This window comes from Macaca thibetana, chromosome 4 (assembly GCF_024542745.1).
Source record: "Macaca thibetana thibetana isolate TM-01 chromosome 4, ASM2454274v1, whole genome shotgun sequence".
In the NCBI taxonomy this organism is placed as follows: Eukaryota; Metazoa; Chordata; class Mammalia; order Primates; family Cercopithecidae; genus Macaca; species Macaca thibetana.
In genome coordinates, this window is record NC_065581.1 from 47,422,180 (window position 1) to 47,441,091 (window position 18,912).

The 18,912-nt window shown below is 37.5% G+C and overlaps 2 protein-coding genes across 3 annotated transcripts in view; both read right to left on the reverse strand.

Annotated features, from left to right (window-relative positions):
- RCAN2 (regulator of calcineurin 2) overlaps positions 1-18,912 on the reverse strand; it is a 478,595-nt gene that overhangs the window by 293,008 nt on the left and 166,675 nt on the right. The window lies entirely within an intron of this gene.
- The window catches only part of LOC126952680 (24-hydroxycholesterol 7-alpha-hydroxylase), a 104,957-nt gene continuing 95,933 nt past the window's right edge, over positions 9,889-18,912 (reverse strand). For both annotated transcript variants that reach the window (XM_050787483.1, XM_050787482.1), the window contains exons 11-12: positions 14,156-14,243; positions 9,889-10,514 (exon numbers count right to left, since the gene is read on the reverse strand). In XM_050787483.1, coding sequence (XP_050643440.1) covers positions 10,443-10,514; positions 14,156-14,243 — 160 coding nt within the window. In that variant the 3' untranslated portion in view covers positions 9,889-10,442. The remainder of the gene's footprint in view (positions 10,515-14,155; positions 14,244-18,912) is intronic.

Sequence of the window (18,912 nt, forward strand, 5' to 3'; positions counted from 1 at the left end):
CACTCTATAGCATCACTCTATCAAGACATATAAACCTTCAGAATGAGCTACTATAGCAATTTAGTTGGTCCATTTGTTCTTTCCTTTGCTGTACTGGAAGAGTAGAATGTAACGATTTCTATTACTTTCTGGATATGTTTGCTGTATAAGCCATTTTTGTCCATACAATTTATTTATTTTGAGATGGAGTTTCACTCTTGTTGCCCAGGCTGGAGTGCAGTGGTGCGATCTTGCCTCACTGCAACCTCCGCCTCCCGGGTTCAGCGATTCTCCTGCCTCAGCCTCCCAAGTAGCTGGGACTACAGGCGTGCCCCACCACGTGAGGCTAATTTTGTATTTTTAGTGCAGACGGGTTTTCACCTTGTTGGCCAGGCTGGTCTCAAACTACTGACCTCAAGTGATCCACCCGTTTTGGCCTCCTAGTGCTGGGATTACAGGTGTGAGCCACCGTGTCTGGCCAAACATACAATTTAGATAGGCTGTGGTTTTTAGAAGCCGTCAATAACAACTTTTAAAGATCAAGGAGAATTGAGTTACAGGGACACCACAGAGAAACCTGAAAAAGGGAGGAGAGGGGTTTTCCCTAGACTAGCAAGATCTTCCACTAGACTGGCAAGAGATGAGATGGCTGAGCCCTAGAGACCTGAGTCCTGAAAGGTCTGATGTAACTGTGAGAACAAAAAAGTCGGGGTAGAAGGGAACACAGGCTCCAGTGTTCCTAGCCGTGCTGAGTGAGGCCTAGACACCACAGGGCACCATGCGATTTCAATGGACTGTAATGATGACAGAGGCAAACTTGAAACCCTGGTGAATGGAGGTCCTTGTCCCTCTTTCTAGGTAACAGGTAATATCCCTAATTCCATGGTGAGGCTGAGAAGCAGAGGGCGCCCTCAGAAGTAGTTTCTCATAAGAAATTTGCAACTGGCTTAAAAGAACAGGACCACAGAATCAGGAATCGTGCTGCTTTATAGGGTACTTAAAAGTTGTATTTTTTGCACATCTGTCTTGTATTCTGAGTCATACTTCTCACATTGTTTATCCTTCACAATAGCCTTTTTTAACAGCATTAAGGCGATAAAGTTGAGATAGCATATAATTCACCCACTTAAAGTATAAGATTCAACGGCTTTTAGTATATTCACAGAGTTGTACAAGTGTTACCACAATCAATTAAAAAATGTTCATTGAAAATTTCAAATAAACAATACAGTAAAAATAACTATGGTCACCAGGTTATACTTTGGATTGCCAGAAATTATTCCTCTTATAACTGAAAGTTTTTATCCTTTGACCAATATCTCCCAATTTCTCCCACTCCTCAGTCCCTGGCAACCACCATTATTTGTTAAGAGAGTAGATCTTGAATGTTGTCAACACACACACACAGACACACACACACACACATAACTCTGTGAGGTGATGGATGTGTTAACTTGATTGGGCAATTATTTCACAATATTTACATATATCAAAGCAAAAAAAAATGTTAATTTCTCTCCAAAGAAACCCAAGGCCCTTACCTGTTACCCACTCAATCATCCCATTCCTCAGACATCCAGGCAATCACTAATCTACTTTCTCTCTTTGCAGATTTGCTTCTTCTGGATATTTCATATAATGGAATCATATCACATGTGGTCCTTTGTGTCTGGCTTCTTTCACTTAATGTGTTCAAGGCTTGTCCATGTTGTAGCACTTATCAATATATCAATATGCTGTATTTTTCTTTTTAAATTAAGACTATATATTTTCAGAGCAGTTTTAGGTTCACAGCAAAATTGAGAGGAAGGTACAGAGATTTCCCACATATCCCCTTTTATCTCTTTTTATTGCCAGGTAATATTCTGTTGTATGCTTATACCATATTTTATTATCCATTCATCTATTGATGGACATCTGAATTCTTTTCACTTTTTGGCTACTATGAATAATGCTGCTATAAACATTTGTGTTTTTGTTTGAGTAGCTGTTTCAAGTCTCTTGGGATATACCTAGGAGTAGACTTTCTGGATCATACGGTAAGCTCTATACTTAACCAGTTAAGGAAATGCCAAACTGTTTTCCAAAGCGATTGCACGATTTTCCATTCCTACCACCAGAGGTTCCCAATTTCTCCATATTTTCACCAACACTTGCAATTAAGTGCCTTTTTAATTATAGCCATTCAAGTGGATGTGAAGTGGTATCTCACTGTAGCTTTAATTTACATTACCCTGATGGCTAATTATGTCAAACACCTTTTCATGTGCTTGTGCCTATTAGCTATTTGTATTTCTTCTTTGGAGAACTGAATTACTTTTCAGATTATTTGCCCTTTTCTAAAACTTGGGTTGTCTCTTTATTTTGAGGATCTTTCGCTTTCTTAATGATGTCTTTTGAAGTACAAAAGTTTTTTAATTCTGATGACATTCTAGCTTATCTATTTGGTTGCTTGTGCTTTTGATGTCATATCTAAGAAATCATTGTCTAATCCAAGGTAATAAACATTTTCACCTATGCTTTCTTCCAAGAATTTTATAGTTTTAGGTGTTATATTTATTTGATTCATTTGGAGTTTGCTTTTGTAATATGGTATAAGGGAGGGGGTGCCACTTTATTCTTTTGCATATGGATATCCAGTTGTCCCACACTCTTGAATTAAGGTTATATTATGCCTATTTAATCTGTGAAGAAACTGAGGCTCAGAGAACTAAAGTGATTGGCTCACTATCATATGGAGCTAAATAGCCAAGCTAGAATTTGAACTTGAGTCTTCCCACAATGCAATTGATATTCTTTCTGTTATACTGTAACTGCCGCCCTATTTTCTATTTCCAACCACAAAGAGCTGGATTTTTTAAACTATTTTTAATTATTATTTTCTTTACTTTTAAATGTAAAGAAAAAGTGAGATAAGGGTCCATTTTCATTCTTCTGCATTTGGATATCTAGTTTTCCCAACATCATTTATCAAAGAAATTGTTCTTTCCCCATGGTGTGTTCTTGACATCTTCTCAAAAATCAATTGACCATAGGTAGGTGGGTTTATGCTGGAGCTCTCTGTACTACTCCATTTGTTAATGTGTCTGCTTTTATGCCAGTCCCATACACTTTTGATTATAGCTTGCAATATATTTTGAAATGTGGTAGTGTGATGCCTCCAGCTTTGTTCTTCTTGTTCAAGATAGCTTTGGCTACTTAAGTTTTTTGTGGTTTCAGATAATGTTTTTTTCTATTTCTATGAAGAATTACCATGAAATTTTGATAGGAATTACACTGAATCTGTAGATTGCTTTGGATAGTATGAATGTTTAAATAATACTAATTGTTTCAGTTCATTAACATGGTTGTGTGTGTGTGTGTGTGTGTGTGTGTATATATATATATATTTTTTTTTTTAGAAGAGTCTTACTCTGTCACCCAGGCCAGAGTACAGTGGTGTAATCTAGGCTCACTGCAACCTCTGCCTCCCAGGTTCAAGTGATTCTCGTGCCTCAGCCTCCTGAGTAGCTGGGACTACAGGTGCATGCCACCACACCCAGCTAATTTTTGTATTTTATTTTTTAGTAGAGATGGGGTTTTGCTATGTTGGCCAGGCTGGTCTTGAACTTCTGACCTCAGGTGATCTGCCCACCTTAGCCTCACAAAGTGATGGGATTACAAGTGTGAGCCAGTGTACCTGGCCTATTTTTCTATTTATTTGTGTCATAAACTTTTTTCATCAATGTTATATAATTTTCAGCATATAGATCTTTTACCACCTTGATTAAATTAATAACAATAGGAATTTTGAAAACTATATAAATGCATGGAAAGTAAATGATATGCTCCTGAGTGGCCAGTGCACCAATGAAAAAATAAAAAGGAAACCAATAATTTCTTGAAACAAATGATAATGGAAACACAACACAACCAAACCTATGGGATACAGCAAAAGCAATATTAAAAGGGAAGTATATAGCTATAAATGCCTACATCAAAAAAAGGAAAAACTTCAAATAAACAACCAATGATGCATCTTAAAGAACTACAAGAGCAAGAGCAAACCAAATCCAAAATCAGTAGAAGAAAAGAAATAATAAAAATCAGAGCAGAAATAAATGAAATTGAAATGAAGAAGCAATACAAAAGATCAATGAAACAAAAAGTTGTTGTTTTGAAAGTTAAATGAAACTGACAAACCTTTAGCCATACTAAGAAAAAAAGAAGATACAAATAAAAAAAATCAGATATGAAAAAAGAGACATTACAACAGATCCTGCAGAAATTTAAAGGATCATTAGTGGCTACTGTGAGCAACTATATGCCAATAAATGGGAAAATCTAGAAGAAATGAACAAATTCCTAGACACATACAACCTACCAAGACTGAAACAGGAAGAAATCTAAAACCTGAACAGACCAAACCAAAAACCTGAATATAACAAGTAACGAGATAGAAGTTGTGATAAAAAGTCTCCCAGTAAAGAAAAGCCCAAGACCTGATGATTTCACTCCTGAATTCTAGCAAACATTTAAAGAACTAATACCAACCCTATTCAAACATTTTGAAAAATAGAGGAGGAGGGAATACATCCAAACTCATTCTATGAGGTCAGTATTACCCTGATACCAAAACCAGACAAAGACACATCAATAAAAGAAAATTACAGGCCAATATCTCTGCTGAATATTGATGCAAAAATATTCAATAAAATACTAGCAAGTCAGATTTAATAATACAATTAAAAGATTATTCATCATGAACAAGTGGGATTTTTCTTTGGAATGCAAGGATGGTTCAACATATGCAAAGCAATCAATGTGAAAAATCATATCAACAGAATGAAGGACAAAAACCATATGATCATTTCAACTGATGCTGAAAAGCATTTGATACAGTTCAACATTCCTTCATGATAAAAAAAAAAAAAAAACCTAAAAAACCTGGATATAGAAAAAACATATCTCAGCGTGGTGGCTCATGCCTGTAATCCCAGCACTTTAGGAGGCTGGGCAGGTAGATTATGAGGTCAGGGATTCGAGACCAGCCTGGCCAACATAGTGAAACCTCGTATCTACTAAAAATACAAAAAATTAGCCAAGCATGGTGGCCAGCGCCTGTAATCCCAGCTACTTAGGAGGTTGAGGCAGGAGAATCACTTGAACCTGGGAGGCGGAGGTTGCAATGAGCCAAGATTGTGCCACTGCACTCCAACCTGGGTGACAGTGCAAGACTCTGTCTCAAAAAAAAAAAGAAGAAGAAAAAACATAACTCAACATAATAAAAGCCATATGTGATAGATCCACAGCTAGTATCATACTGAATGGGGAAAAGCTGAAAGCTTTTCTTCTAAAATCTGGAATATGAAAAGGATGCCCACTTTCACCACTGTTATTCAACATGGAGTACTGGAAGTCCTAACTAGAGCAATTAGACAGGTGAAAGAAATAAAGGGCATACAAATTAGAAAGGAAGAAGTCAAATTATCCTTTTTTGTGGATGATATGATCTTATATTTGGAAAAATTTAGACTTCATAAAAAACTATTTGAACTGATAAACAAATTCAGTAACATTTAAAGATACAAAACCAACATAAAAAATCAGTAGCATTTCTATATGTCAACAGTGAATAACCTGGAAAAGAAATTTTAAAAGTAATCCCATTTACAATAGCCACACATAAAATTAAATATGTAGGAATTAACTAAGGAAAAATCACTATAATGAAAACTAAAAAATACTGATGAAGGAAATTGAAGTGGACATCAAAAATTGGAAAGATATTCCTTGTTCAGAGATTGGAAGAATCAATATTGTTAAAATGTCCATATTACCCAAAACAATCTACAGATCCAATGCAATCCCTATCAAAATACCAGTGACAATCTTCACAGAAATAGAAAAAGAAATCCTAAAATTTATTAATATATGGAACTGCAAAAGGCCCAGAATAGCCAAAGCTATCCTAAGCAAAAAAGATCAAAACTGGAGGAACCATATTACCTGACTTCAAATTATACTACAGAGCTATAGTGACCATAACAGCATGGTACTGGCATAAAAAAGAAACACATAGACAGGTGGAACAGAACAGAGAAACCAGAAACAAATCCACACACCTACAGTGAACTCATTTTTGAAAAAGCTGCCAAGAACATACATTGGGGGAAAAAAAAAAATCTCTTCAATAAATGGTGCTGGGAAAACTGGATATCCACATGCAGAAGAATGAAACTAGACTACCATCTCTCACCATATAAAAAAACCAAATCGAAATGAATTAAAGACTTTAAGACCTCAAACTACGAAACTGCTACAGGGAGACATTGGGGGAAAATCTCCAGAACATTGTTCTGGGCGAAAATTTGTTGAGTAATACCCTACAAGCACCAGCAACCAAAGAAAAAATGGACAAATATGATTACATCAAGTTAAAAAGATTCTGCACAACATAGGAAACAATCAACCAAGTTAAGAGACAACCCACAGAAAGAATGGGGGAAAAATTTGCAACCTACCCATCTGGCAAGGGATTAATAATCAAAATATATAAGGAGTTCAACTCTATAGGAGAAAAATCTAATAATCCTGTCAAAAAATGAGCAAAAGATTTGAATAGACATTTCTCAAAAGAAGACATACAAATGTCAAAACAGGCACATGAATTGGTGCCCAATATCACTGATCATCAGAGAAATGCAAATCAAAACTACAGTGAGAAAACACCTCACCACAGTTACAATGGTTTTTATCCAAAAGACAGGCAATACTGGCGAGGAGGTGGGGTAAAGGGAACCCTCATACATGGTTGTAGGAATGTAAATTAGAGCAACCACTATGGAGAACAGTTTGGAGAGTCCTCAGAAAACTAAAAATTGAGCTAACATATGATCCAGCAATCCCACCGCTGGATATATACCCAAAAGAAAGGAAATCAACATATCAAAGAGATTATCTGCACTCCCAGGTTTTTTGCAGCACTGTTCACAATAGCTGAAAATGTGGTACATATACACAATGGAATACTATTCAGCCATAAAAAAGAATGAGATCCTGTCATTTGCAATAACACAGATGAAACTGGAGATCATTATGTTAAGTGAAATAAGCCAGGCACAGAAAGATAAACATCATATATTCTCACTTATTTGTGGGATCTAAAAATCAAAGCAATTGAACGCATGGAGAGAGTAGAAGGATGGTTACCAGAGGCTGGGAAGAAGAATATGGTGGCAGAGGGTGGGGTGGGTAGGAAGTGGGAATGGTTAATAAGTAAACACACACACACACCACAAAAAAACATTAGAAAGAATAAATAAGACTTACTACTGGATAGTACAACAGGGTGACTATAGTCAATAATAATTTAATTGTACATTTAAAAATAACTATGAGTATAATTGGATTGTTTATAACATAAAGGATAAATGCTTGAGGGGGATGGATACCACATTCTCCATAATGTGAGTATTATGCATTGCATGCCTGTATCAAAATATCTCATGTAACCTGTAAATATATACACCTACTATGTACCCACAAAAATTAAAAATTAAAAAAATGTTAAACAACCGTGGGTGATCACTTCTCTTTTTTTCCGTATTAAAATCTTGCTCATGCCTATATCCCCAACACTTTGGAAGACTGACGTGGGAGGATCACTTCATACAGGAGTTTGAGACTCTCCTGGGAAATATGGTGAGAGGCCCTGTCTCTACAAAAAAAAAAAAAAAAAAAAAAGGGAAAAAAAAAAAAATAGCCATGCATGTTGGCATGTGCCTGTAGTCCCAGCTACTGGGAGTGGACAGGGGGAGGGAGGGTTACTGAGGCTGAAGGATCCAGGAAGTTGAGGCTGCAGTGAGCCCTGATGGTACCACTATACTCCAGCCTGGGCAACAGAGCAGAGACCCTGTCTCAATCAATCAGTCGATAAAATCTTAAAATGACTTCCCTCTAAATGAGTGCAAACTCTGACTTAATGCTTACACTTATGTTTTGGCAGGGAACTTCCTACTTTAAGTTTTAATGGCCTTCCTCCCTAATTTCTTGCTTTAATTACAAATGTTCAGTTGCACCACCATTTACTTCTTCAGTTCCGTCAGTAAATACATAAATCATTTTCTGTTCCAGGATGTCAAGTAAAAATTAAATTATAATCTATGCCAATTTATTTCCTTTGAATAAGGAAAAGGAAGGTCAACTTCTGCTATCGGAAGTGCCAAAATGGCTATCTCCACGACAATGTTCTGCATACAGGTGATCTCACTTTTGTATTAAAAAATAATCAAAACATTCATCATTCCATTCTCTTCAGCTAAACCCCACTCCAGCAACCCCTTACGTGCCCGTCATGAACACTGTCATCCCCCGCCTGTTTGTCCTCTGAATTTTTAATTTGAGACAGTTTTTTCTCTACCTTCTACCCTTCCTCCTCTCACTCATTTATTCCCACTACACTTCCTTTTCAGCCTCAAGGATGCCTACGTCTCCTACTGCTTCTTCTCATCGGCCTTCTTCCGCCTTCACTTCCTTCCCTTTCCACTTGATACTTAGTTCACACATAAAGGTAGCTTGGAAGTGCAGGGTTAACATCCCCAGAGGTAATCACTAATGAATGGGAAACAGGAGCCAGTCAATAATTGCTTCTCCTTATCTTTAATGTGGACAATTTTAGGAAGTATTATATATTATTCTCAGGTGATCCCAGTGAAATTGAGCTCTTGATGCTATAACTCCTACCTGAAAAACAGAACCTTAATAATGACTTACTCTCTTCCTGATCCCTCACTTATGCTACCTGCGAGAACATCCCAAATAAGCTATCTGCACACAAGTCCTGTCTCAGGCTCTGCTTTCAGAAAAATCCCAGTTAACACATGAGAATTTATGCTGAATGTATATTTATATATAATATAAAACCCCAGGCTAGGGAAATAAAATGAAATATGGGACTTCCAAGTATATTTTGCTTAACTATTCATTATTCCAAAGGTCAACAGATCTCCTGTGTCTGCATTCTTTTTTAAAGTGCATAAACCTGTCAGCCAACATTCATTCTTACTGAGCAAGAAAAAGCAGCTAAGCACCAGCTCTGAGTGACTGCAAATTTGGCTAAAGTGGATACTGTATTCAAATACAGTGCTTCATTGTGACCCTTAGCTGTTTGGGAGAAGAAGCCTTCCCTCAAAACACACCTGCCATATTCAGTAGAACCTGCTAATTTCTAGTCTGCAACTTTCAGAGATGTTGTGGACTTCTGAACTGCTTTCTTCAGCTCCTTCTGACTCCAGATCCCTGAGCCTATAAGCTAAGCTGTGAGCTACTAACTCAGCTTCAAAATCACTACATTAGTCTGGAAGAGTTAATGCACGTCAAAGTACTTAATTTTCTCCTAGGGAGTCATGTGTTTGCTAGTAGAAAATGGATGACTAAGCAATCATTATCAACCTCATGGGATAATTCTAGCCCAGGGAAGCAAATAAGCCACAGAAAAACAACATGTACCACACAAAGCTTCCTCGCTGTGAAATAAGAGAGGCAAGCAGCTCCTTATGGAATACTGGAAGATAAATTATGACATAAGTGTTCACTCTGTTATTAGTGTCATATGTTTTCCTGAACATGATAAGATTTCTTTTCTGGATTTCATGGTAAATATTTGACAGTTACAAGTCTTTAGGAGATTCCACTATACTTACTTGTCTTGGCACACCATTATATTTGTGTTTCTATGTATTAGCAAAAATACGATATCTGCCAAACTATAATTGCAAACGCCTTGAGTCAAAACAGTGCTTCCACATTAATTAAAATATAAATCAATACATCAACCAACATACATTTACTGAATATACTCTGTAGAGAAGGTATAGTCCTGAGCATAATAAAGTATAGAAATGAATATAAGACACCATTCCTGTCCTCACAGTTCTCAGAAATTATCATTTTATTACTTTTAGCATATGTTTACAATAAAGAATTACGTTAATGGAGCCTAGGAGTTCCAATTGCTAGTTGAGAATCACATTAAGAAAAATAGAAATTTGTAGAAATAATTATTAAATTTAAAAAATCTAAGCCTTATAGTCTTTTCAAAATAGAGATTTAAGTATGCTACCTTCACAGTGAATTTAATGTGATAAGATTTTCATTCAAATGACATTATATCTATTTAATGTTTTAATACAGTTATGCATGAAATCAGATTCCAACTTCTTTAAAAATGTGGGGTTTTTTTTGGATCATTTGATCATTTCCTCTAAACCATGTATTCCGGTCTCTATATTACTGAGAGCGATGTTAGATTCTTGGTCTACTGTTGAAGATACCAAAGACATGCGCCATTTGAATGTGTTCTTGAACTAAGTCCCAAAACAAAGTGAAGCAGTGTTTTTTTGTAGAGCTCAGGTCTAGGTGCTGCCAGGTGGGGTGGTGCCACTCCCGCAGAAGGCCCTGGCCCTTGTGAGGCCCAACAGATGTCATATTCTTTGTTTATATTCAATTCGGCATTGCCCTTCTGGCTGGGGGACACCCACCAAATGGAGAGAACTCTAAAAACAGAAATGCAGAAGAAATAGAAATTAAGAGACATAAGACCACATTTTCAGACCTAAGGTTTATTCCATTGTAATCTTCTCTAAAATGTACACAGTTTAGGTTTTTCAAGTTGGGAAATGTTTGCATCAATGAACTTCACAATGTCCAGCATCAACTTTAGCCTTCCATTCAGGCAGAAGAAAAAGAATACAATTCCTTATTCTAATAACAATCTCTTTAGTTTTACACACCTGAAGGCTATGGGCCTGCCACCCTTCGCTTTATCTGGCTAAAGAGGTTACCACAAATAAGGCTCTTTCTACAATTCTGGCTCAAAAACTGACACTTCATTTAGAATTGCTGGGTGAGATCTCCATACTGCAGGCTATAGGTGTTTAAAGAATGATGCGGAGTTGGTGATATGAAACACTTAGTGTATTCATGATCATGACTTTCCAGAAAGATATATATATTTTTTGAGATGGAGTCTTGTTCTGTAGCCTCCATAAAGATACTTTGTAGATGCCAAATGTTCTTTTTCTGCTCGAGTTAGAAATAAGATATGAAACTGTGTAGGGTCAAGCGGAGGTCAGTGTATCGTAAATAATACAAAGAGATTTTTGAGGTTTTGGGGATTAAAAAAGAAAAGGAACTTTTTCTGTCAACTATGAGGGCTGAGGGGAGATGAGGAGTGAGGAAAGATGAGGTGGATCTAATTTAGAATCAGTCTATTTATAAGTTTGAATGAAATAGGGCACAAAATGGGCTCTTTAGCAAGGAGATTCTTCAGAGAGTTGATAGAATAAGTCACAGGGGTCCATGAACCCACTGAAATTGCATCCACAACTTTGTGTGTATGAAGAAGTATACGCTTTTCTACAAAGGGGATCCATGTGTTTTGTGAGATTTCCTAAGGCTCTATGAACCCAAAAAGTAAAATGAAAAAAAACAACCAACCAACCAACTGTACAAAGAAATAAAAACCCACTATGTTAGCAAAAATGTGCTTGCTTTTTCAAGAGAATTAAAGTTGACTCTTCCTTAATGCTCAAAATGGAACAGCCCCCACAGCCAGCATCAGGACACTGCTGCCTGATCACAGATCCTTAAACTTTGTAGTATTTCCTTTTTGTTTGGTTCATAATGGAAGGGAATTAACATTACATTACTTAAGGCCCTTTGAGGTAAAATGAAACATTGGGCTGTTGCAAAATTAAAATTAGAGATTCTAGCATTTGATTTTTTTTTACTATGTTAAGTAAATTCCTTCAAGGGAGTTGGTTTCCAAGTCCACTGATTTCCCTGCACCAGACAATAGACTGTTCAGGACATGCTTTGACAACACATCCCTGCCTTCTCCGAGAAGAGCCTGGTGATTTGAAGGCCGTTTCCTGCACTTTCTGATCACCTGATTTTACAATTTATTGAAACAAGTTCAATAGTTAAATAATGTTAATTGATGTTTCTCATTCAAGAATAAGAATTTTGAAATAAAATGCTCTTTGAGATCATGGGAATTCACTCAGACTTGTACTTTTTATAACGTGAGAGATCATTTCTTTAAAAAATGTTCTCAGTGGTGTCAAAACATAAATAGGACATATACAAAATAGTATAAGAAATTAAATCCAGATAATAGAATTCTTAGGAAGAAAATGCTAGGAAAAATCCTGCCTAAGGAATTAGTCAAAATTACTAATCTCCATGGTTTTCACAAATGCCATCCTTCTCATCTGAAAAGGCATTCTGGTGTCCTCTTGCTGGTGGGAACATCTTTGTATGTTGAGTTTAATCCTGAGCAAAATTGTGACATTCAACTCAGTGGACCGAGAACTACTATTTGATGTACATAAAGCCTGACCCTGATGTTCATTTTGTCAACAACATAGCAGGTAGCTGACAACCTTTGTGAAAGTTGTTTTGAGTTCCCTTTCATTATAAGATTCTGAGAGCTCTTCGTCACTGATAAGTTACTTGTCCTCAAAATAGAAGTGCAAAAGAAATCAAGTGAAATGCTGAAATGTGCATATTTGTGAGTAATAAAATATTTTCTGTGTCACTTATGCACTTACATAATTCCTATTTAAATGTCACCCAAGAGTTTTATTTATCTCTCCATACATTAGCCTTATCATATCAAGAGTAAATCAAAGCACAAAATGCTATGTGAATAGCTCTGAGATTGCAATGCTTAATTTCTGAGCTTCAGCCCCAGTTTAAATAGCACCCTATACCCAAGGTTTTCACATGATTTCCAAACATTTGGATTTAAATTGAACTTCCTTTTATTTCTTACAACAGAGGTCCTCAAAGTGTGGCACCCAGACAAGCAGCAGCGGCGGCAACATCACCTGGAACTTGTTAGAAATGCAAATTCTGGACTGGGCGCTGTGGCTCACGCCTATAATCCCAGCACTTTGGGAGACCAGCAGATGGCCAACATGGTGAAACGACATCTCTACTAAAAATACAAAAAGTTAGCCAGGCATGGTGGTGCGCACCTGCAGGCCCAGCTACCAGGGAGGCTGAGGCATGAGAACCACTTGAACCCGGGAGGTGGAGGCTGCAGTGAGCTGAGATTGTGCCACTGCACTCCTTGGAGACTCTGTCTCAAAAACAAATGAACAAAAAACAAAACCAAAAAAAGAAAAAGAAAAGAAAGAAAGACATGCAGTTCTGTAGCCCCTCCCTGGTTCCTACTGGATCAGAAATTCTAGCGATAAATAGCACCTTTATCCAGTCTGTTCTAACAAGCCCTACTAGTGATGCTGATGCTCACACCAATTCAAGAGCCACTGATCTATGAGAATAGACCTACAGAAAACTTAAATGCCTGGAATATTCAATAGTTTGAGGTAGGCATAAAGTCATGACCTTTTCATTTCTGTTCAGTTTTTACTGCTAGGTTAGTTTTTTACCATGCCGTTGGTGTTGGTTTTCAGATGCACCAAGTGCTATGACTTGCATTGAAAACAATAGTTCACCTTTGGATCACAGACATTCTTTTCTAGAAAAATAAGGGCAAAGTGGCTGGGCACAGTGGCTCACACCTGTAATCCCAGCACTTTGGGATCACGAGGTCAGTAGACCGAGACCATCCTGGCTACCACGGTGAAACCCCGTCTCTACTAAAAATACAAAAAAAAAAAAAAAAAAAAAACTAAGCTGAGCGTGGTGGCGGGTGCCTGTAGTCCCAGCTACTCAGGAGCCTGAGGCAGGAGAATGGTGTGAACCCTGGAGGCGGAGCTTGCAGTGAGCTGAGATGGCGCTACTGTACTCCAGCCTGGGCAACAGAGCGAGACTCCATCTCAAAAAAAAAAAAAGAAAAAGAAAAAAAAGGGCAAAGTTGGGGCCATGTTTATTTAACTCAGGGAAAAGTGTTCAAATTGGTAAGTGCATTGAAGAGCTCCTAACACTGGAAGTGGTGGAAAGACTGCTTTAAGGCCCAGCCAGGTAGTAATTGGGTACATAGATTAGATTCTGAATTAAGGAGACTGAGTATCTTCTCAGTCTGGTTCAATCCAAGGCACCTGTTAAGATCAGGCCTAAGTGAGGAAATGTCAGCTCCTCTCTAGTAATTAAAATTGCGGGAGGTGGGGGTGGTTATGTCATATTTATAATTAGTCATGATACTCAAAATTCTGAAAACATTTACCTGTTTGGGTAATGGGTCCAGAAGACTACAGTCATATTTATAAAGTATTAAAATAACACACATCTGAACCTCTAACAGAGCAAACCACCTGAAAGAAAAGAATACAATTGTTATTTGATTGAGAAAGATGTATAAATATCTGCCAACAGAGAATATCTAGAAAGTATACATATTTCAAAGTAAATATGCTCTTCTTTACAATATACTCTTTTCCTATTTAAAGGATAGAGTAAGAACTGAACTCTTTACTTTCTTAATATCACCTACTCCATAGGGTAGTGGGATGATTAAATTGCTTTAAAATGTATATAAAGTGCTGAGCCAGTGGGAGCTCTCAATAAATGACAGTCCCAAGTCTCTCTCTTTAGGACTGTGCTTTCCAGTATCATAGCCATTAGCTACAAGTGGCTATTTCAATAATTAAATACATTTAATAAAATTAAATAATTAAATACATTTAATAAATTTAAGATTAAGCGAAATGGAAAATTTCAGTTCCTCGGTTGCACTGGCCATATTTCAAGTGCTCAAAAGTTGTATGTGGTTATGGGCTACTATACTGGACAGTGTATATTTAAGACATTTCCACGATCACAGAAGGCTCTGTTGGACAGTCCTACCTAAGTCTAGACCCTGTTGCCTACTGGAAATTACTGCCTGAATGTTCTACAGGAACATCAAATTCCCTAGGACCTCCAAATCCACTTTTCCTTTTGCATTCCTTGTCTCAAGAATGCCCAAGCATTTTGATCACACACTCTTGATAATAAAATATTTCAGCATGCCCTACAATATATTGATACTCAATTTATTTTAAATTACGCACATATACTACACTGTTTAGTGTCTATTTTCTAAGACACATACAAATAGAAACTAAAAACCTGAAAAAAGTATAAATAGAATTCTGTTATTTTTCCTTGTGTCCCATTGGGTTGTTTTGAACTCTCTGCAGGATTGGGAAACCCATTTAGGAAACATAGCCCTTAATGATACAATTAGTCCAACGAGACAGAACATTGTCATAAACTCAATCCTCTCCATCACTCTCCATATCCAATTAGGCACCAAGTCCTTTTTTTATTGTTCTCCTAAATAGCTCTTAATTCCCCTCCTTAACCCCTTATCTCTGGTCCCTCCATGACTCCCTCAGTGTAGATCTTCATCATTTATTTCCTGGATTACTGAATCAAGTTAGCTTCCACATTGCTTCCAGTTTCACTTCCCTCTACTCTGTCCTTTATCCTACCACTGGAGTAAACTTTCTAAAACACAGATCTTCAAACACCACAGCAGAAAACAGCCAGCCCTTGAAGATCCGCCCCTTACCTATCTCTGCAGTCTCCTCTCCCCCAGAGCTCCCACTTGATACCACGTGGCTCTAGCCACATTATATTACCTGACATTCTCTGAATGATGATGCTCTGGGCCACAAGCCTTTCCCTTTCTGAGGCTCAATCTCCTCTGGAAGCATTCCTGATAACTGTCCCCCGGGCTGTCCACTCCACCACATGGTTCCCTGGTCACATCTTAGCCACAGCTGCTACTGCACCACATTGTGATTGCTTGTTAGCTATGGCTCTCCCTGAGGAGGATTTGTATTATGAGGCCTTAGCACAGTGCACAGCACACTATTAGTACTTAATAATGTTAATTGAGTAAACTAATAGTGATGGAAAGTGATGCCTTCCATAGAGCAGATTCAATTTCCTGCCCTTTCCACTGGTCTCTGTATTTCTGTGGCACTTTACATATCCCTTAACTAATGTCTTTAGCCTACAATCCTACTATATCTTATATATTACAGCTAGTAATTTGCATGTCTGTCTTCCTTTATAGACTAGTCTTCACAAAAAACAGGAACTATGTCTTATCTTTAAATCCTCAATGTTTATTGATTGAATGAGTGAAGGTATACATATTGATGATCTCATATTCATATCAAATAGTTAGATTTTTCCCCACTGCTGTTCTTGAAACATCCTGACTGTATTTTATTTCAAATGAAATCTGGAGCACTCCAGGTGTTGCTATAACCCATCTGAATATCACATCAATTATTCAGTACTATTTATGATGCAAATGTAACCCTACTTACTTGCAAATGCTAAAGATAATTTATTCTAAAAGAGTATCAGTGTCTATGAAATAGGACATGCCTAATATTTACTGATTTGGATCAAAGTCAGCAATGTTTCTAAGAAAAAACAATTTTGCTAACTTGTATGAAGGTTCAGAGTTTCTCACAACTAAGGTTTTGTCAAACTTTTAACAAATTGGAACTTCCATTCCTGGCCATGATAAAGTGACAAAAGTTGGTGTTATCTTCCTGCCTTAACTCAAAAATGGGGCAAAATCCAGTGTAGGACAAAGATCTCCAGAGGAAGTAAAGAATGAGACGAACCCCTTGATTGCTTCTGGCAGGTTCCAGGCTACAGTGCAAGGACAGAAATACCCACACAGGTCTGAGAGTATTATTAAGTTCAGCCAAGCTAAGGAGACTAAAATTTGTAGAGAAGAATATCAGAAAAGAAGAAGTTTCACATAGAGAGAGCAAGAGTATTCCAGGGATCTAGACAGCGGTCTACTTGAGTATTTGGCAGAGTTCTGATCTCTGCATGTGTGAGAGGAAACTATTGAGGCTGAAAAAGAACAACGAAAGGAAAATCAAAGCGCAAGAACCTGAATAAGGCCAAGAGCTCACACAAGGCATGGAGGCTGTGTTCACACAAGAAAAAGTCCAACCATCATATAGCACATGGACCATTAGCTAGAGCTCTTAAATGAGTATTGCCTTAGTAGTGGTATTATATTATTTTACATTAAATGATGCTCTGGATTTACCTTACTGAAGCTTAAAAACAAGTTTTGAAAAGTTGTTTTTCTAAGCAACTAACTAGATGTCATAATAAAGTCTAAACTAAAAGAATATGACACAACCCAGTATCCATGGCACTTAACATTTATGTCTTGCCATGTATTCAAAGTTAACAGGCTTAGAAAAAACAAAACAAACCAAAGAGAAGGCCTCCAAACCAAGAGAAAGCCCACTGAAAAAAAATAGGCCCAGAAATGACAGATATTAAAAATAGTTAATATACTCCACAGGTTTATAAAGGTAGAAAAAAAACAGCACGATGAGGGGAGAAAGATAAGATATTTAAAAAACAATTGTACTTCTAGCAATGAAAAATTCAATATCTTAAATGAAAACTAAACTGGATGGGATTAACAGACGGTAAATGCTGCCAAAGAAAAGATAATGGAACTTACTTAACATAACAAAGAAAAATATCTAAAATGAAGTACATAGAATAAAAGGAAAAATAAATAGATTAACTTATAAAGAAGTCTAACATACATGTTATTAGACATATAGATGAGCAAGGGGGGAAAATATTTTGGAAAGTAATAGCTGAAACATTTTCAATTTCTTTTGAAAACTATAATTTACAGATAATGACCCCAAGCAGAAGAAATATAAAGAAAATCATGCCGGCCAGGCACAGTGGTTCACACCTGTAATCCCAGCACTTTGGAAGGCCAAGGCCGGTGGATCACCTGAGGCCAGGAGCTCGAGACCAGCTTGGCCAACATAGCAAAACTTCATCTACTAAAAATACAAAAACATTAGCTGGGCATGGTGGTGTATACCTGTAATCCCAGCTACTCGGGAGGCTGAGGAAAGAGAATCGCTTGAACCCGGAAGGCGGAGGTTGCTGTGAGCCGAGATCGCACCACTACACTCCAGCCTGGGCAACAGAGCAGGACTCTGTCTCAAAAAAAAAACAAAAAAACAAAAAAACAAACAAAAAAAACCAAGCACAGTGGCTCATGCCTGTAATCCCAGTACTTTGGGAGACCGAGGCGGGTGGATCATGAGGTCAGGAGCTCAAGACCAGCCTGGCGAAGATGGTGAAACACCGTCTCTACTAAAAATACAAAACTTGGCCGGGCATGGTGGCGGGCGCCTGTAGTCCCAGCTACTCGGGAGGCTGAGGGAGGAGAATGGCGTGAACCCGGGAGGCGGAGCTTGCAGTGAGCTGAGATCCCAGCACTGCACTCCAGCCTGGGTGACAGAGCAAGACTCTGTCTCAAAACAAAAAAAAGAAAAAAGAAATCATGTTAAGGCAAATCATAAACTGCAATAAATAAATAAACAAACCCAGGGATTAAAAATAAATTTAAGTAGCCAGAAAAGAAAAACACCGTAAATAAAGAACAACAAACATTAAAAGTTAACATAGACTTTTTGTTGGAAACTATGCAAGCCAGAGGACTTACAATGTGTTTAAAGAATAGAAAGAAAAATAATAAGCAGACAAGGTATAAAGAAAGGGAGCTAATACTGTTTGCATTCATCTGTTCTCACACTGTGAAAAGAACTATCTAAGACTGGGTAATTTATGAAAAAAAAGAGGTTTAATTGACTCACAGTTCTGGAGGCTTAACAGGAAGTATGACTGGGAAGCCTCAGGGGACTTACCATCATGGCAGAAAGTGAAGGGGAAGCAACACCTTCTTCACATGGTGGTCGGAGAGAGAAAGCGAGCAAAGGCGAAGTGCCACACACTTTTACACCATTATATCTCGTGAGAACTCATTCACTATCATGAACATCAAGGGAGAAGTTCACCCCCATGATTTAATCACCTCCCACCAGGCCCCTCCTCCTCCTAATGTGGAGATTCTAGTTCAACATGAGATTTGGGTGGAGGCACAGAGGCAAACTATATCACTGTTCCTTACAATAATGC